This window comes from Haemaphysalis longicornis, unplaced genomic scaffold, assembly GCF_048455015.1.
Source record: "Haemaphysalis longicornis isolate Haplotype H1 unplaced genomic scaffold, Haemaphysalis longicornis Haplotype H1 scaffold_2, whole genome shotgun sequence".
Lineage (NCBI taxonomy): Eukaryota > Metazoa > Arthropoda > Arachnida > Ixodida > Ixodidae > Haemaphysalis > Haemaphysalis longicornis.
This window is the reverse complement of record NW_027526295.1, coordinates 72,003,683-72,024,181: the sequence shown is the minus strand read 5'-3', so window position 1 is coordinate 72,024,181 and position 20,499 is coordinate 72,003,683. Positions and strand designations below refer to the sequence as shown.

The window sequence follows — 20,499 nt, the reverse complement described above, 5'->3', positions numbered from 1 at the left end:
GTCATCCATGTCACGAAGTCACACCTCAAATTTCGTCCTGCTTTAAGCTTCCCTTGCCTCAAAGGAAGACCAGCCCATATCTACTTCACTGCTTTGTTCGTGGTTTGCTGTTGGCCCCTGAAGCCAGTTCTCCAGGCCCGCTTGAGTCTCTGGTTTTATGCACGGAACCTAATTTCCGAAAGTCAATCCTGGTACCTTAACCCCTTTCCAGACACGCCTACCCCCTCGTATGTGTTGTAGCCCCACAGCGCTCTATGCTTCATTATAGCCGCGTTACGTTTTCCTTTCGTCTTACGGTGAGCCTAATGCGCATGCGTGTAATGTGCGCCGTCGTTAAGGCATACTCCTAAATATGAATACTCCTTTACCCGTCTTATTTCTACGTGTTGCACTGATAGTTTTGTGCTCCATGTCATCGTTAAAGACCATGATCCCCGATTTTTCTCTGCTAAAAGGTCCCTTCTTTTAGACTTTTAGGTGTATTCATAACTAACTTCGACGCTCGTCATGTAACATCTGCTGCTATCAATCGGGCTGTCAGCGAGCATTGATGTATATTTATGACAGTCAAATTTCAATTTCCACTACAAAAGGAAAAGAGAGGTGTGGTTACAGACCTATAAACACGCAGACCCTTCCCCCATTTAGAGACTGATAATTGCATAGTGAATGAGGCGATGTACTCAGAAAAAGCAACCCATGTACAGCATATGATGCATTTTTCAGGTTACTCCAAGCAGCCTACTCCGCCTTGTTCCCTCTTAAAACATATAGAAGGCCAAAGCAGAGTCGAAGGCCATGGATGACTATGCAACTTCTAGCCCTCATCAAATAACGGGACCAACTGTACAAGCTGTGCATCTAAACTGAGTAAATTGAGGCCCTAAGAACATTTAAACAACATGGAAACTTTGTTACAAAACAGCTCCGAGAGGCAAAAAAAAAACAGTAGTTATTAAACTTGTTCAATTAAATAGAAGGACGCACTGGGAATGTCTGGAAGACCCTGAGCTCACTGCTCGGTAACTCGCAGGAGCAAGTTAAAAAATTGTACAAGATGGTAAAGAGCTAACAGGGAGCACAGTGGCGAATCCTTTTAATTACTTGTCTCTTGCATACAAGCGAGATAATAAAGTAGATTTCAACTATATGCACTTGAAAATGACAAAACAATTTTTTTCGGAACCACACGAGGCAAATGAAGTTATCACGGCATGTTTGAGTATTTTTTTCTGTGTATTTGATTTTTGTTTCTTGGCAAAACCAAAGGAAGGCTGAGACTAAAGGCGGACGTGGCCTGACAGGGGCCTCAGCTACCCGATTTACAGCGTACATATTAACACGCCTGTTCACAAATTTAAGCATGACAGCATAATAGTAATAGAGAAACAGCACAAAGGAAAGTCTATGTATTACACAAAGCATAGGTCTAAAATTCACAGAAGGATCACAGTGTACACATAAACGCAGTAATTCGTAATCATGAAATTTCATCAGTTACACTACTGTATGAATGTATTTTTGTTTGTAATTGTTTTTAATTTGTACCTTTAGGAGAACATGTAGACAGATATTTCAAACCCTTAATTATATATCAGTATTGCAAGCGTTTTGCTTAAGTAACACTTCTTTGACCTGTTTTTTAAACGTAAGTTCACTGGCGTCGAAGTTTAATTTTTCTCCCAATTTATTTAATATTTCAGTTGACTGGTACAGGAAAGGTTGCTCACCATCGTTCTTACTTTTGGAGTGTGCCGTATCGTTTGCCTGAGATGGTAGCCAGAAGATTTATTGTTAACTTGATTGGGGGTCTTTTGCACGAAGGCGCGGGCATCGAGGCGCCAACTGTCGGCGCTCATTAGCGTCATGATGCGCTACTTCGCTTCGCCTCTCCCAGACGGCAGCCCCATCTGAAGGAGTGATAGGAAAGGACATAGAGCGCGTTCGTAGAGCTGCTCATGTCTCTGTTCATAGCGCAGTGGGCAGAGCGCCAGGTACCTCCCGTTGTGGCGAGAGGCGAAAGACTTTGTGGGCTCGAATCCGGGCGCCGCTGCGTCTATGGCACCTTTTCTGCGACGCCACTTCCGTGACGGATACGACGTCAGTGAGATCTTGCTGTACCCGTGCATAAAACACTTTCGTGCTAAAATCTTAAGAATACGAAGACACCCATGCGACTCATAACAATGTTTAAAGTGGAAAAAACGGTAACATATAGCTAGAATAACCGCCCACATCATGCACTCACCTTGTTCGAAACGCAATTTGTGCCACTCACCATTCTACTGCAAACTCGTCACATTTTCACGCCTGTCTTTCTTTTCAGCTTGACGACGGAGACGTCTTAATGAGCCCTCAAGACGCTGCTGTCGTTGACACCCGTGGGACTGAGGTTTCGGACCTTGCTTGCACCTACCTCCAGGCGGTCGCACCGGAAGACGAGGAAAGGAGAGACTTATGTGATGGCATTGCCGCTGTGGCGTTGCAACTAGCAAAGGTGAGGGCAGCTACGCACTGACAATGGGTATTCTGCCAAGGGAGCTTCAGGGAGTGAAACCTACTACAGAAACAAAGGCAACAGGACTGGCCGTCATGGGATCAGACATGCAACAACGCCGCCTTTACTTATATCACTGCGCAGTTCCAAAATGTCAACCTGGTCTTGTCTTCAATGACAAAAGCCGAGGAGAAATTTAGAAGTCCTTTTTGCAATTAAATTACTTGAGTGGTGGTGGCGAAGAAACACGAAAGAACTACAATGGAAGCAAAGGCCCATCTGGACAACTCTGCTTTCACAATAAATAACGGCTCAGAACTTGTTTCGACGGAAGTACAGTATGAAGAAAATTAAAAAAAAAACCAAATTCAGGAAAGCTTGCCCTCACGCGCTGGACTTGAATGTCGAAGCTGTTGTAGGTGATCACTCACAAGAAGAAATTTGAGTTTTTAGTATCATTGTGGTGTCGTGGTTGACGCCAGCGGCATAGCATTTCAATGACCTTATGTTGAGCAAGGCCAGAGTGAGCTCGTCGTTTTGCTCGACGTTTTCGTACTCCACTCTGCAAGCGCGACATATCGTCTCTAGCGGATGCTTTGCACGCCGAGCCTCTCCAAGCGTGGCCTCTTTCTCGATCGTGCGAATTAACTGCGGCCGGACCATGAAGACTCAATAATCACCTACAGCAGTTTCGACGTCTAAGTCGCGGCTCTTCTAAGATACAGAGCGCATGCGCACGACGATACGAAGATGAACAAACGAGGGGTGACGTTATGATGTGTCTCGTTCTGAGCAAGCGTTGCCACGATACAGGGAACGCCGGAGTTTTCTTGTGGCCAATGTTGGCCATCTCCTTAAGTGCGTATGCTTGGCTTAACGAACGTGTGCTCAAGGAACGCGGCAAATGCTGGAGTTTTTTTTGTGTGTGTGTGTGTGTGTGTGTGTGTGTGTGTGTGTGTGTGTGTGTGTGTGTGTGTGTGTGTGTGTGTGTGTGTGTGTGTGTGTGTGTGTGTGTGTGTGTGTGTGTGTGTGTGTGTGTGTGTGTGTGTGTGTGTGTGTGTGTGTGTGTGTGTGTGTGTGTGTGTGTGTGTGTGTGTGCCAATCTCCGTAAGTCCATATGCTTGACGAACGAGCGCTCGAGGCACTCTTGCATTAGTGCTCAGAATTTTTTGTATTTTTAACTGCGGGCACCAAAGACAAATGATTTGCTCAACAGCTTCGCTGTTATTAAGTCTAAGCAATCGGGGGACCTTTCCCCAGAATATAAAAGCATCACCTTGCCTTTTATTGGCCTTTTCTGATCTGCTAGCAGCTTATATCCTAACCCGCCTGCGAGTATCCTTATGGAGCTGAGAACATTATTTCATCATTCATTACGTATAGGAAATCAAATTATGCCTTGAGCTGTAGCTTGTCCTACAGTTGTAGGACAAGTTGTTTTAGGACAAGTTGTAGGACAAGTTGTAGGACAAGTTGAGTTGTAGCTTGTCCTAGAAAGTGTGATAAATTAATATTTTGAGTTTAATCACTGCTTTGAAGGGATAGGATAGAGCATCGAATAACATTACTGCTGATACAGGCAGCTGTGCTCCGATAGAACGTTACATACCCTGAGTTTTTATTATGGCTGATGGCGCATGCATCTGCAGAGGGAACACTGCGCGCATCCAACGCAGAAAGACGACTTTTGTTATAACTCCCTCACACTCACTGAAAACACACAGAAAACTGTTAATGAATGAATGAATGGCTTTATTGAGCAGGAGGCCGTAGGCCCTGGTTGGGATTGGGTCAGGAGAAAAAAAAAGTTTATAGTTAAAAGATCACTGTTCAATGTTCAAGTCATGGCTATATCCCTAGCTCCTTCCACACCTGTGTCCGGGCACATAGATTAGAAACACGCATCACACTGCCTTGAACAGGCCACTCACAATCGCGTAGTTCGCCACACACTCAAGCGCGGAGGGGTCCGATCTAAGTAGGTCGAGGTGATCTTGCTCTGAAGATGGCGGGGTGAATTTCTGGATCAGTGTATCACGTCCTTTGGGGAAGGCAGGACACCTCCAGATTAGGTGACACAAGTTCGGAATGGTGTCCGTGTCACAAAACGGGCAGAAGGCCGACCAAGTGACGTTTGGAAAGTGCTATTTCCTAAGAATGTCCGGGGTGTAGGCCACGTTCGCGTGGGCTTTGTTTGCGAAAATTTCAGCCGATCTTGACAGTCCGCTTATGAGGGATAAGAAGCCAGGCGGAGACGCATCGTGTAGTCGCCTACGGCTCTCAGTGTGCAGTTGGCGACGCTGTTGGTGCCAGGTATTGGAGTCGCTCTTCGTGCGAGTGTGGGTCAGTGGGAGGTGAAAGAGACTGAAGACTCTCCCGGGCAGCGTCGTGTGCCTCCCGATTCCCAACAGCACTGGTGGAATTGCCAGGTGTCCAAGCCAATCTAATTTCCAGGTTTTTCTTCTGTAGCGTTTTAATTAGTGAAATAATCTGATTAGCAACGCCACTGCGACTGTACGACTTGTTCAGCTCTTGAAGGGCCACGTGCGAGTCGGTGATGATCCTAAAGCGAGTGGTACTATGAGCAGTGAGTTGGGGTTCCTGCTCCTGAAGTCTTCGAAGGGCGCCGAAGATACCAAGCAATTCCGCTTCTTCCACTAGCCCGAAATGATTAAATACACGATTTGATCCATTGAGAAGCGGAAGGTCTGGGCATCGCCATGCCACTCCCGCCTCATTACCCATTACGGCAGCATCTGTGAAGATGTCCAACTCATCTTGCAAGCGTTCTGCGCTCAGTTTGCTGATAAGCTGTTCACGGGCCTCATGTCGAATGCGTGGAATCGGCCGCTTTCTTATAATTCCAACCGCTGGCCTTTCCCAGGGGGGAAGCAGAGATGGAAGCGTGTCCAAATCCGACTTGCTATCGAGTTGGTCCCATTTCTGTAGCTTATAGCCCTTTTGAGTGAGTTCAAGCCTATGTCGGTGCCGTGCTTGCGTTTCTTCGGTCAATATATTAAGCGGAGGTAAAGGCAGGGCTTGTTCAAGGGTAGTTATTGGGGTGTGACGAGGAAGGCCCGTGACAGCACGAACAAGAGACCTGTACAGTATCTGGAGATCCTTGACGTGACGAGTGCTAAATTCATATGCAGGGAACCCGTACGTCAGTCTACCGAGGCCTATGGCTCTGCCGAGTGTGAGGCAGGTCCGTTGGGTCACTCCTCCGTATTTGTTGGGCATCCGAGTAATGAGGTGGAGTGTAGGGCGCCATGTGGAACGAAGTTGCCGTATCCACGCGTTTGGACTATTGCAGCTACCTACTTGTATTCCGAGTAAACGGATTTTCCCATTTTTGGACTGAATGGTGGAGTCACCTATCTGCAATGGTATCTGGAATGCTGGATTTGTTGCGGTGCGGCCATCCACACTGAGAAATTGTCTTTTGTGCAGATAGGTGAAGGCTGAAGTCAGAAAGGGATTTTTCTAGGCTGAGTGCAGCCGATTGAAGCTCCGCTTGAATGATCATGTGGTCAGGATAATCGGCAGTCAGGATAATCGGTGTCTTGTTAAAGTGTTCTTGCGATCCGATTCATGGCGAGGTTGAAGAGGATAGGTCCGAGAATAGATCCTTGGGGGACTCCTCTATCCAAATAGAATGTTGAGGGTTACCAGGTTTGATAGCCTTTGTGGTTGAGGCGAATCGGCCTGAGTTCGAGGAAATTCCTAATCCGGTTCTGTGCTTTCTGGCTGGCGAAGGCAAGCGCAAGTTCGCGTAGAATGCCTTCTTGATTTACATTATCAAATGCCTTGCGCATGTCCAGGGCTAACAAGTAGAGAACTTTGTTACGCTTGCAAGAGCACTCTAACCCGAGTCACTTTGTGTTTGGCTATTTTTACGCACGCGTCCTATTTCACGCGTCGAAAGCCGAATTAGAGGGGCTCGTGCTGCGCGCGTGCGCCCCTTCAATACGGCTTTCGACACATGAAATTGGTTTTGTAGATAAGGAAACCATGTCGCGTCTTGCGTTTATCAACAAATTGTATTTTTTTCATCAGAATTTCCTAATCCTTAAGAAAGGCGACATGAAGGACCTGAAAAATTACAGGCCGATCAGCTTACTGTCAGTCGTCTACAAGGTATTTACCAAGGTAATCGCTAACCGCATCTCTGCAACTTTAAATTTCAGTCAACCTAAAGAACAAGCAGGGTTCCGTAAAGGTTATTCAACAATGGACCATATTCACACGATCAATCAGGTGATAGAGAAGTGCGCTGAGTATACTGAACCCCTATATATAGCCTTCATGTATTATGAGAAAGCATTTGACTCGGTCGAAACCCTAGCAGTCATTCAGACATTACGGAACCAGGGGGCAGATGAGCATTATGTAAGAATACTAGAGGATATCTACAATGGGTCTACAGCTACCATCATCCTCCATAGGGAGAGCAGTAAAATACATATAAGGAAGGGTGTCAGACAAGGAGACACAATCTCTCCAATGTTATTCACAGCATGCTTACAAGAAGTATTCAGAACGTTAGATTGGGAACAGGTAGGAGTAAGGGTTAATGGAGAATACCTCAGTAACCTCAGATTTGCTGATGACGTTGCCTTGCTAAGTAACTCGGGGGACGAATTGCAAAGCATGCTTTCCGCACTGGATGAACAGAGTAGAACCGTGGGCCTGAAAATATTTATGCAGAAAACTAAAGTAATGATCAATAACCTCGGGACAGCACAGCAGTTTGAGATAGGTGGCGAGGCAGTGGAAGTGGTAAGCGAATATATCTACTTGGGCCAAGTTGTGACCCCAGATCCCAACCATGAGGCAGAGATAATTAGAAGGATCAGAATGGGGTGGGGTGCATATGGCAGACATTCTCAGATAATGAATAGCAGCCTACCATTGTCGCTGAAGAAGAAAGTGTATGACAGCTGCATCTTACCGGTACTCACCTACGGGGCAGAAACTTGGAGGCTCACTAAGAGGGTTCAACTTAAAGACATATTAGTAGAAATTAAGAAGAAGAAATGGACGTGGGCAGGGCATGTAATGCGAAGGCAAGATAACCGCTGGTCATTAAGGGTAACAGAGTGGATCCCTAGAGAAGGCAAGCGTTGCAGGGGGCGGCAGAAAGTTAGATGGGCAGATGAGATCAAGAAGTTTGCGGGGATAAATTGGTCACAGTTGGCACAGGACCGAGGTAATTGGAGAATAATGGGAGAGGCCTTTGCCCTGCAGTGGGCGTAGATAGGCTGGTGATGATGATGATGATGATGATGATGTATGTTTTTGGAGTGCGTGCGTGCGTGTGTGTGTGTGTGTGTGTGTGTGTGTGTGTGTGTGTGTGCGTGTGCGTGTGTGTGTGTGTGTGTGTGTGTGTGTGTGTTTTGGTCTTTCACTCCCCCCTTCTCATGATCACAGTTTTTATGTTGTGCCTCACCTCGTCTGTTGCTGTGTTTTTTCCCCTGTTCGTCGCACGTTTTCCTTTCAGGCAGCGCACCTCCGAGCTTTAAGATGTTGGAACACAACCAACTAGCCTAATGCCAAGCCTTCGAGAAAGTACCCTAGTTCCTTGCTTTTTTCCTATGCCATATGGAATAGTGAAGCCCTTCTCAAATCCCTGATTGGTTCCAGAAAAGCGGCCGCATCTGAGTATCATTTCTCCTGCTACACACCTTCAGTTTTCGGCTGCCAGACAATTATTCTAGCTTTCTTTTCATATCGTGCAAAAACAAAAATAGTGCAAAAAATCTCACAGTGCTAAAACAAATTACTGCAGAATTTCTGTCGTTGTAAATAACCAGCAGCAGGGCGAAAAGCTTCTCGCTCTAACTGGAATGGTCAATGTGGACATCAGGGACACACGCCAACGTAGCCCACCAGCTCGCGCTGTGTGATCTCTGAGCCAGTTTTACAAAACGAAAATGCCGACCTTCAGAAAGGCTTGAAGAATCGGGGCGTTACAGTCATGAGGAGAATCCCCACCCATGAGATATAATAGAGAATTCCCCACCAAACACAATACATTGACGTTTAATCACTCCAAACGTTGTGAACATCGCGGTGCTAATTACATTCGATGTCCAGTTTGACCTTGTATCCCAAACTAGCGCTCTAACCCTAAATCGTTTATTCATTATTTCTGCTCCCTTTTCATACACAGAGTGATAGAAAAAGCGCCGGAACTTTGTCCCCTCTTTAGATATCGTCAAAACTTCTGTTAAGGTATTTATAGTTTATAGCCCCATGGTGTCTCCCCCTGTATCATGTGACGTATCTTTCAGACATATAAGAAAAACGATTGCCAAGAAGTTGCGGTCATGCAACACTTCTTGTTTCTGCATGAGAAATACACGCGTTCATAATGTTATACTGACACCTCAAAAACTGTCTCCACTGTGTTTTGTGCTGCACACGGATCGACCTTTAGTGTCTGTTAAACTATGAACGGAAATACTTGTATTTTCACGGAAGATGGTTGCGGAATATTTTTGTTGTAAATCATATCCTCCAAACTAAAATTCTATAGCCTATGACCTCTGCAGATTCCATGAATGTTGCGCGGGCATATTCCTCTTAAAAACCTTCCAAAAACCATGTTGTCAATCTTGAATTTAATAACATTACCTATATGTATATGCTTTAAAACTAGATCTGACCATAAGCTGGGTTATAAAGCCTTCTTCGGTTGGCGCGCAAACGCAGATGTAATGTTCACAAAATTTAGTGTTCTTTCGCGTGGTGTGTTTTGAATGCCGTAAAGAAGTTCATGCGGGCAGCGAAGGGCATAGTATCTGGTCGACACGGGGTAATTTACAGTTATTTGATAAAATAATGCGTCTAACCAAGTCCACAGATAAAGATTTGGATTAAGTTTTCGTTTTGCTCAGGCATATTATTTACCAAAACAGTACAGGTGTAGTGGATGTGCTTAAACGCAAGGAGCGGTTGCACGGCGTAATAAAACTTAAGCTAGTGGATTTGTGAAATAATACTTGGTGTCCAATGCTTAGTAATTGAACAAGAACAAAATGTGGTTTGATGTGAACGTTTCATTGCCGATATTATTTGTAGTGCATAGCTCAAACTTCAGTGCCTATATTTCTAAATGAAAGAAGTCTGTATATTTTATTTAACTGTATCCATAAGCCCAATTTAAACCAATCGAGTAGACGTTGGAATAAAATGGCGAGCTGACTAGCTCTTCAAGAGGAAGACTACCTATAATTTAGCGTGATTTGCTAAAGAAGTAAGTTCCCCTCTTCTTATCTTTGTAGGTCTCAACCCAAGACCGACCAATTTACGACCGGATGGCTGATTATTCCCTTGTAACGCAAGAGGCTGTCAACATGCTCTACCCGGTATTTACGGGGAAAAAACTTTTTAGGCATATTGATCCCGATATGATAACCGCAACGGTGTTTTTTGCCCCGCAGTTTTCTTTTATACGGATTTACATAATAAACAACTTAGGTGAATTTTAACGTTTTCAGCATGCTTACAGAAAGCATTCATTTTCATAAAAACGTTTTTTATAGATTGACAGTTTTGTTTATCGGCTTAACATTCGTATTGAATTAACAGCGGCTTCGATAAAAGGTGGTTTCTGAAGCTATTCCTGGCCGATCACCATATCTTGTATCAGAATTTCTAAACCCTTTTTAAAAGTTGATCCTTCTTAGAAGCGTGGCATTAAATAGGTGCAACAAAGAGCTTGACAAAAATCTGTTCAGGATTTGGATTGTGCAGTTTAGGTAGTTGATCACTCTTTTGGTATAAAGTTTCTATTAATGGTACAGAATAGAGAGCACAGTATGGGTTTACTGTCCTCTGTGAAAGCTGGCTGTTCCAAGTTGCCTCAACGACGCACTGAACACCATAAACAACTTGAAAAAAGCTGAAGCGTTGTACTCAAAAGTGCAAACTTCCACTGACAAACAAGCAGCCCAGGGGCGCCTTTACAAGTGAGCACTCTTTATACCTGGATTGGAGAACTGAGGCAAATATTGTGTAGCCTTCACCTGAATTGGATGTACTCGACCTCCGCAGAAATAGCTGAGAGCAGCTGCATAGAGCAGACAGTCAAACTACTCCAGTCAAACAAGATTCTTAATCTTCAATAACTTTTAATATTTACATACAGTTTGAACTGATCACTTCCTAGATTTTCAGTATCTTTTCCACAAGATGTGGCTAGTATAACAAAATTGTGGTGCCGCAACAAAAAATGACAAAGATGAAGGGTAAGCTACGATGCGTACTTAAAAAGGCCATACTCGCACACCAGCTGGGATAAGTGGAATGTCTTTATAATTTCTGCAAAAACAAACCATCGGTTTCCTCCTCCTCTAATGAAGGGTCAGAGGTTGAGAAGATGTAAATCTCCGACTCTTAAAATCAGCGATGAACTTAAGTAATGCTTGGTGTTGGGCTAGTAACTGTAACACCTTTTAAAAGGTACTTTTCACAGAAATGGACGCAAAATAACGCATACTTTGTCGTGCAGATGGCGCAACCCTGTTGTAAGATCAGTGAAGAAGTTTTGCAGAAAGGTGCTATGCAATAGATGCTATTATATGTTGCCCAATGTTGTCAACAGGATATCCTGTTCAGGGAGTTCAATAACTTCACTGATTCCAAATTACTCTGCTTCTGGATCCTGAACACTCCCTACTACATAACGAATGCAATGGAAGTTGACTGAATTCAATTCAGTTTTTCGCCGTTACACTGCTCGCGCGACAAATGTTGGGACCTTTTTAAAGCGAAGCTCAACTTTCGTCACCCAGTGTTTTGGGTGTGCTTTTTCTGTTCCTTGACCTAATCCGCCGCTGGGTGTCGGGCGGTTCCTACTAGACCCCTCTCTGATGGCGAGAAGGAGTATCCAGGCATCTCACCGCTGGGTTTTTCACAATATCACCAGGTGGCGCTTTTCTGCGAGAATTTCGGCACCCAAGTACTAGCACTAATAACAGCAGTAAAGCATTAACACCGAGGACTAACAAGTACTGCACGAGACGCACTGAGAAATGGCTTTGTTTATAGACAACGTAGTAAACTTTTGAAGGTTACGTTAACGTTTATTGTTGTGGTATATTTATGGATGCGCCAAACTGCTCAAACTGGCATCCTAGACAACCTGCCTTCAAATATTGCTTTTTTTTGACAAAGTTAACACTATACACTCAACACTGCCCACCTATGTTTCACGAGAGAGAAGAGCGACTTTCACGACCAGCTTTTCACGCTATGTGATCGTTTTCCAAAACTACATATGAACGAATGAATTCGATTTGAACACCTTGGTTAGGCGTCACAGCTTACCTGTGTTTATTGAGTTGGGGAGCGTCTCTTCTTGCAGCCTACAATTTTTTTCTATCTGGTTCTAAGATTGTTTTTTGTGTGTCCTTCCAGCTTCTTCGTGCAATGAACGGCACAGAAAACTACATGGCTCCCAGTTATCCCTTCATTCTGAAGAACCCCAACCTATTTGAAGCGCTGTCTTCCATGCTAAAATCAATGCCGTAAGTGCAAAATGGATATTCTCCCTTAAGTGCTCTTAATCCTTCAAGGTATGCTTTCACTTTGAGGCACGAAAGGAGCAGAAGTATTCTCTGTTCACACCTATTTTAAGCATCCTTTCAGCTAGGTAAAGGGCACTGCCGCTTCAGTACAACAAACTTGGTGATAACTGCTGCATCAAAATTATCAGGTACACAAGGCATCAACAGTGAGTTTGCGCAAAATATCACAGCCATATTCCTGCGTTCTTCTCCGGAGCGTAGATAATTTTAATGAAATGGGAGAAGCTTGTACAAAAAAAATTTACAGTTTACTTCGACAAACACCACAGCCTTGGGGCGATACTCCACTTTTAGTTCTCGTGCAATTCTCGTCCCATATTTATGGAACACCCGCACTAACTGCAACGGTCATCAACGATAGGATAAAGCGGACTAACAGCGTACTGGAAACCTGGACACGAAGGGATGACAGGTAACGAGAAACCTAATCAGCTTTCCCGAGAAGCTGTAGCCCCGCCTCCGGCAAACCTCGAACCAAACCAAACGCTCGCGGTCCTGACAGCAACTAAACTGAAAGACTACCTCGCGATCAGAAGAAAACTGTCAAAGCCCACTGACACCATCACAGGACACGAAGCCGCCTTAGGAAAAGCTATAAAAGGAGCCTTGGATACTACAGCTAGACTACATAAGGAATAGGGAGGTAGTAAAGACGGTTGTGGTACGTTTCCCCGAAGTCCGGTGTTGATCAGGAACCCAATCGCACGTGCTCCGGTTGATTTGGCAGGAGCCTGGCAGGGCGATGGTGTTGAAGTTCTTGGAGATGGCGGTCGAATTGACGAAATCTAGGCGTTGAGGTCTATTAAATGAAACAAGGAGTTTATATACAGCTATTTACAGTAGGAAAACTGGGTACATGAGTAGAAAAAGGAAAAACTTCAAACTTCAGCTAGACGCTAGCTCCGAGTGCGCACAAATCACTCGAGCTCCTCAACTTCGTCTAACTCTTCTATTCTCGGAGCGTACACAAACCGCTCGAGAAACGACGGCCGAGACCCTTTCTCGCCGCAGGATCCGTCTAGTTGCCCGGTACGGCGCTGCACCCTAAACTTCCGACACGATCCTAACCTTTATCCTAGGGGGCTCACAAATCCCAACCTAGCTTAAACGGTCGAGACTCCTTGTTCCGCCGGGAAGTGCCCAGCTCGGCGCTCAGACAAGAACGATTTCCAACGGCCAAGTTCAGCCTTATAAAACCTCGAGATCACCCTCTCTCGGGAACGCCCCTGTAGCGTTCGTGCACGCGTAAGGGAGTGCCAAAATTCACGTAGACAGCTGTCACTCAGCACGCCACGGAATATTCAATGAGGCGCCGCCATCTTCGGGTCAACGGCACGCTCGCAGACGAGCAGGTGCGCGCGACCCCGCGGGGTGAGGGCGAAAGGCGGTGACTGTGCACTGTGCCGGCCGGGGCGCGTTAACAATGGTGTCTTGCGCGGCGTGCGCTTCGACGCCGGTAATCCCGCCACCTCCGCGTGTCACGCAGACGGTTCCCGGAATCCGGCGGCGCCGTCTGCTTTCTCAATGGGGGATTATCCCTGTGGTATGCGGTGGGCCAGACAATCCGTCTCCCGTGTGCGCCGTGACGAATTGGCGACGGCTGCAGCGTAGAGTCTACAGTGCTGGGCCACCAGACAGAGTGACGGGTTCCCTCGCGCAGCCCGGGCGCCTGGCCGCTAATCTCATAAGTGGACCTTACAGAGGTCTTGACACACCACCCCCTACTTGCTCAACACGTACCATCCTACTAGATCACATTATTTGGAACTGTGCAGCCATACACAGTACTACAAATACATCCCACAAACAATGGCTAACCCCAAAAAGTGCCGGTAAAGAACAAAGGCAACTTGCGGCGACGGCTTGAAAACGTGAGGACTAAGGCGGTTCCTGTGCATAGTTGGCGAAAGCGTCTTTCTCTCTCTTCTTCTCTCTCCCGAATTTCAAATTCAAATGTATTGAAAACAGTGCAAAAGCATGACAGTAAATGACAATTGTTGACACAATAGTCCAGTTCGTATTTCAGCGCAATCAATTGACACAGTAATTGACAATTGACAAGTAAGGACAATAGACCCTATGCAAAATGCGCCCCGCCATCTCACGTCGACTCCAATAACTAGGTCCGCCATTTTGGTACGGTCGTTTGAAACCGAAATCAATAAGCAAAACGTAGAAAGCGGGCATTGACCGCTCTTGGTGATGGACTACAATGTCGGAGCATTGCTTCGTGCCGCAGTGCACGCAATGCGGAAATACCGGTCCAAATGGAGAAAAGGTACGTGAAGTTTCACGCTCTTGAACGAACTTTCTGACGCGAACTATGCCGGCGCTAGCAACCTTTGGGACACGTTGGGCGCGGTGCGCTGGGAGCGAATATTTGTCGTCGGTTCCCTAAGCGCGGGATTCCGTAGTAGCTGTCTGGATGAAAAATACAGCTTCGTGCGCAGTTCTGTGGTCCAGCCTTTGTATTCTAAATGTATGTGGCCTGAGCGTGCGCCACCTATTCATGCGACTGATAGCGGCGCTCGACCGGGATAACAGCACCACACGTTGCCAAAATTAGGCTGTTTCTTCACTCGTCCCTGTGGCTCTGCGCCCGCTTCATTTCATTGTTAAATGGTACCGCTTAGCCCTTACACAAGCCTTTATCTTATCTAGGGCTGTAAACAAACTTTTCTTGCCGCACTACGCCGCCACGGCGCAGTTGAAAATTTCCTCTGTGGCAGGCGCGCACGCTCCGTTGCATTTAGCTGCGTGTCGTTGCAGAAGTGGCGTACACTGTTTTATGATGATCTAACGGTGGAAAATTCGAGCTTTTGCACTTGGTTCCCGATTTGCCTGGCTGAAAGGTTTGTTGTTAAGTCAAGTTAACTTGTTGGCCATTGTCATTACAGCCACGATGTATTTACTGTCGAATATTTTGCGACTAAAATACACAATCACTCCTCTAGTTTGTCACATTCTGCATGCATGCCTCCGACGTAATGATAGTGGTCATTTATGTAGGTATCTGAGACAATTTTCAAGTTTTATTCAAAAAAAAGAAAAAAGAAAACGGTCAGAGTTGCATCAGGCCGCCGCGCATCAGCTTGAGTGCTTTTTTTGTTTCCACAGTGAAAATCCCAGTAAATTAAACTACTTCGCTGATTTATAGCGCGTGCAGTATACCAAACTGTGGATATAAATGGAACAAAGGGAAGCATTCGCGCACCCCTGCATGCCGCGGTCTAGTAAACACGACGTTGCCCAGCCTCTGCGTGCTCGCGAGATGACCACGGCGTAATGTGGCATGAATGCTTGCTGGTAGCTCATAGGTGACCCGTTAGGTGCCATGCCATGGTCCTTGTTTCTGTCCCTGTGGGGGCTGAGGCCAGTAAAAGTGCGGCAAAAAGCCCATTCCCAAGGCTACCAAGGTCTCCCAAGCGCCTGCACGGCGCTTTGTTGCTGCTCGCATTGCTCGTGTACTCGACGTGCATCGAACAGACGCATTGGCAAGGGAAGGGAGGGGCCATTTTCTCGCGGGCGTCTCCAGTAAATGTCTTGGACACTCGCTGGCTTGATGCCCTGCTGTCTCGGACGTCCCCACTGTTGTGGCAGCTCAGTGCACGCAAGCTCCGGTGGCGCCTCTTAAAACTTTCGGCTTGCAAAAGGGCGAGTAGATGCACAGCAGCCAGGATATGACTCCATGCTCCACTGCAACCCGCCGGGCACTCGCACGCTGCCTCCACAATCGCCCCACTGCCCGTCTCAAAGGTGAGGCACACAACATAGGGCCGGCCACTTTTCTTCTGGGAGCGAAAGTAGATGCTGAGCACATGGATGGGGCGCAACCTGCAAGAACAGCGAGGGTAACAGTAAATAGCACTCAGTGAAGAACAGGACTAGTCCGCTACAGTTTATAGTAAAGGGACAGAGCAGAAAGCAGTGGCCGCAAGAAACAGACTAAAAAATGACCAGATTTTGTGTCTTGCTTAACACTGTTGCAAGTGCAATAATCGACACCTCAAACAGCAATGATGTCAAAATTATTTTTCAAGTTCGAGCGTGCAAGTATCGCTGCATGCTTTGTTAATGTATTTTCAAGAGAAGGAAGTTTAAAATTTATAAACCCCACCGTGGGTGGGGTTTATAAATTTTAAATTTTATAAATTATACCAGTGCCAGCATAATCATGTTCCTCACAACTTAGGCAAGCAATATTATGACTATCTGGAACTCACTTCCAAAACCTTTCGAGATAAACAGGTAAACATTCGGGCTATACCGATGACCCATCGAATTAAAAAAAAACACCTTTTAGTTCAGTGAGTTCGAGCTAACGAGGTTTTACTGTATTATCTGTTCGGGCACACCAAAAACATGCGCTTTAGAAACAAACACAACCACCCCACCACCAAAAAGGAGAAGACAGTCACACAAACAAATTTTTTCGGATTTTTTCGGCAGAACATGCGCAATAAATAATGAAAACACGCACAAAAAGAGAAAAATCAAGGTGTATGTGCACGTTTGTAGTTGACTTCGCCGCAAAGCGTGATTGCTTTGCGGCAAACGCGCGGGCAGACGACGGTCACGGAAAACGGCCGCAACCTTTCCGTAAACGTCTTCGCCAAAAATCATCCCGTAAATTCGATGTACAGCATTTGAAAATAACTAACACACCCAGTAGCGGCACGGTCTGGCGATTGTCGCTTTCCTCTTTCAGGGTTACTGCAACAGGGTCCCCGCTACGCATTTGCATGGTAAACAACGGTGAACAAAGTGCTATACAAATGCTCCTACCAGTTAACTCGCGTCAAGAAAAAGCAAAGAAGGATTTACTTACTGCGAGTCGCACGTGTTTGTCCGCACCGATGAAGGCGAGCAATGCGCCTCGGGTGGCTAGGCGGCATGCCCTGCTCCGCTGCCGCTCGGATGAGTCTTTGGCGCGGCACCCCGAGTGCTATAAGTCCTCAGACACAGTCGGCAGCCCTGACAAGTCCTTCGTCCATAATCCGCGGTCGGGGGCTGGAAAGCGCCTTCCAGTTTGAGCCATAACTCGTTACCGTCACCTACTCTTCCACAGTAAACAATACGAGACTTCCCGATCGGCGCCCGTACCAATATGGCGGAAAGTCTTGTTTGCATCAGTGTTGCTAGATCACCAAGCAATTTCGCATAAGGTCTATTGTCACCAGAGTTACTCAATATAGACAGTTGCGAAACTCCGCTTCAGAATACGGACGGCGCTAGCCCCCCCACTCCGTGGAAGCTAAGGGGCAAGTCGACGCGCGCGGCACCTAGGAGATAAAAACGGAACTTCGCTAAACTATAATTATTCAAAATTATTCTGTAAATTAAAGATTGCTTTTTAAATTAAAACACAATAATTACGTAAAATTTATTTGTTTTTGCGGCTTTTCTTTTTATGACTTACGGCAGCAGCCGCAAGCACTTGAGTACCAGCTTGAGTACTGCTTCAACGTCCTCTGACAGACGACAGGCTAGTCAACTTTCCCCGTGCTTGCCCCGGCGCAGGGGGGCAACCGAAGACCGGCTTTCGATACATGGGGGCTATGGGGAGTTTCGCAACTGTCTATATCCAGTAACTCTGATTGTCACAGGTTAGAAACCGCAGGCGGAACCTCCAATGCTCGTTGTTTAGGAGGAAGGAAACAGTGAGGAAATACTGTTTCTAAATAGGAGAGTAACATCAGCGGGCGCTAAGCAATATCAGAGAATGTGAGGATACGTTAGAAGTTATTTGTAATGTAGCACAACCCAGTAAAAAAAAGTTGCAGTGAGAGCTGAGGACGTTGTCGAAAAACTAAATGCAGATTAATAGTGCATTTGGAAAATAACTCGGTGGCTGCAAACATTGTCCATTGTATTTTGAAGGGAGCCGAGCGTTAGTTCTTTTATTTCAAGCGGAATATTATTCCAGAGGGAGGGATACAGCGGAGAAAGGTAGGCTGAATTTACCACGGATCGTTTTCACATTTGGAAAGAAAAATTGTGCTGGAAGAAAACAATGTGATGTTGGGATTAGATTCTCAAAAAACAAAGTTCTTACGATATAATGTCGAGATTTTGTTTTTTTGGTTACACATTTTACCTTTGTCAAAATTTATATCGAATACGTCTTCAGCAAAGGTTGGATAAAAGCAACATATTAGGTTGAATAAAAATTTTAATCCATAGTGAAAATAGGGAATAAAAGGTTTTATGCGTAGCACTTGTTTTTAAAGCCTTTGTAGTGTTATGGCGCATGCATGTTTCCTATTTGCTGAATCAATTTGTGAGTTCTCTCTTGAAAAGGAAGTCCCCTCAATTAGTTCTTAAGCACCCCAACCGGGAAATTATTTTAATGTACATATGTACAGAAAAAGTCGTTCACAAGAACCCAAGTGGAGAGAACAGCATATTTGTGTTGCCTAAAAATATTCGCAAGCTGCTGAAGTGTATTGAAATGCAAGTTTCCCAAGAGAAACCAAAAACGCTCTTTTTTTGCCTCCACGGCTCATCAGCCTCAGTCGGTTTGTTATCGAAAAGCCTACTGCCTTGCTTCCCTTTATGTCATTCAATCATATTGGTTTTCTTCCATGTGCGACGTTATGAATTGTCACAAATACCCAAAGCTATAGTAGATACTGTGCATAAGTGTAGTTAGATGGTGCAACAAAACAGCTCCCCAACACGAAGCAAACGGAAGCTGTGTGGCTGTTTTTGTACTGCCCGGCTGCAATGCTGTACAGAGTGGTTGAAACAGTGGCAGCATTGTGCCTCTACCCTGTGGTAAGCAAAAAGTTCATCTTTAATTACTCTGGGAACGTTGCATTCCTTCTGTAATCCTTCGCGCTGTGCCGGGTACTTCTTATCGCAGCTCTTTGTTTTGCTGTTTTGATCGATACAATACAACGCACGCCTCAGAACTTTGAATATTGGTGAGGGGAACGGTGCAGGAGATGATAGGCGGTCTTTTTGTTGTCCGGCTTGCGCTCGTAGGGATGCTGTCTTCCGATACATTGGCTTCCATGCTACCGTCTACTTGTCACCATTCCTCAAAGGCAAGGAGGCCTTCTGGGAGATGGCCCTCTACGCCACAGCTGCTCTGAAGCCTTTTCGTGGCGTCGGCACCGTCGCCGGCCCACCCAAGTGGCGGCTCTGTCTGCGCCTAATCGACCGACTTCTCCCAAGCCTTTTGATTGTGGCGTTCGAGAGAGGCTTCCACAACTCTTCTGTCTTCCGAGAGCTCACGGTGGGTGTAAGCGTTCATTGGCTGCAGTAGGCGCTTCCGCTGCCAAATGTAATCTTGCCAACTAGTTGCTGAGCTTGCAGGAAATAAATTTTACGATCTGTGCAAGTGCACAGTTGAAATGGGGCGCTTTGGGTGCCCCCACATTGATCATTTGCAAAACTATTGTTGCCAATAAATCATTCCTAAGGAGGGCTATTCCTGCGTAGGCTGCCGTCTACCACAAATGTCTAATTACAAATAATTTGTACCGGCTGGCTGAAAGCAGCTTTCGAGAGTACTACAAAGAGCGCGAAAATTTCTTGATAGGACTCAACAAATACACTCTTCACCGTTTTCTGCCCCAATAGATTGCTTACTCAGTGTTTCCGTTTATTGAAAATAGCTTTATGCATAGAAATGCCGAATAAATTGCGTTAATGAACGAACATTCCCTAACAAGTATTTCTGCAGCCCAACTTCTCACCTCCCACTTGTCTCATTGCAATTCCATTCAAAGCAAAATGTAATTTTATTCGCCGCCGTGGAGAAATGATGCCACAAAATTCTTCACAAACTTTAACCTCGGTGCCTGCTCTGAAGGCGAAGGCCCACCGATTACCAGAGTTATTTACTTTAGTGTCGTGTGTACCGTCGGCCAAAGGGTTGTCTATAACGCCCGAGTGGCGTGCTCCGGACTGCGAAGGAGACGCCTAGTGATAAAGCTTGGTTTGAGATATGTAGAATGTGAGCATGCGCGGCCCGTATGAACGCGATGGCTGTGTCTCTCCTCGCTGTGCCCGTCGCCTTGGCTTCCGCACCTTATTTGACCGTAATAAGCGCTGCATGCCTGCGCTACCGGGCCGGGAAACAAGAGCGGAGATTACCCGCCTTAGCGCGCGATGTGCAAGTTTTTCGTCTGCATTAGCTTTGGCACACAGCTGTTCATTGCGTCATCGTTCGGCCAATACGCTGCATGATTACCGCGTGCGCTACTATCCAGTTTCAGCACTCGGATTTGCAAGTCACTGCTGACGGGCTAACGCCACAATACTTAATGCACTGTGCGAGCGATCACAGACCTATGTCTAGTCCACGGAATGTCTAGTCACTCTAGAACACAAGCAGCGATGCGTTTTCGGCGATTGTTCGTTTTCTCGCATACAGAATAAAAAAACTGTCTCAATTGCCTA

The 20,499-nt window shown here is 45.9% G+C and overlaps 1 protein-coding gene across 1 annotated transcript in view; it reads left to right on the top strand.

The window, feature by feature from the left end:
• The window catches only part of LOC144168060 (endothelin-converting enzyme homolog), a 95,425-nt gene that overhangs the window by 58,643 nt on the left and 16,283 nt on the right, over positions 1–20,499 (top strand). Inside the window, exons 5-8 of the mRNA XM_077697146.1 lie at positions 2,327–2,497; positions 9,784–9,867; positions 11,921–12,030; positions 19,078–19,330. Of these exons, the coding sequence (XP_077553272.1) occupies positions 2,327–2,497; positions 9,784–9,867; positions 11,921–12,030; positions 19,078–19,330 (618 nt within the window). The remainder of the gene's footprint in view (positions 1–2,326; positions 2,498–9,783; positions 9,868–11,920; positions 12,031–19,077; positions 19,331–20,499) is intronic.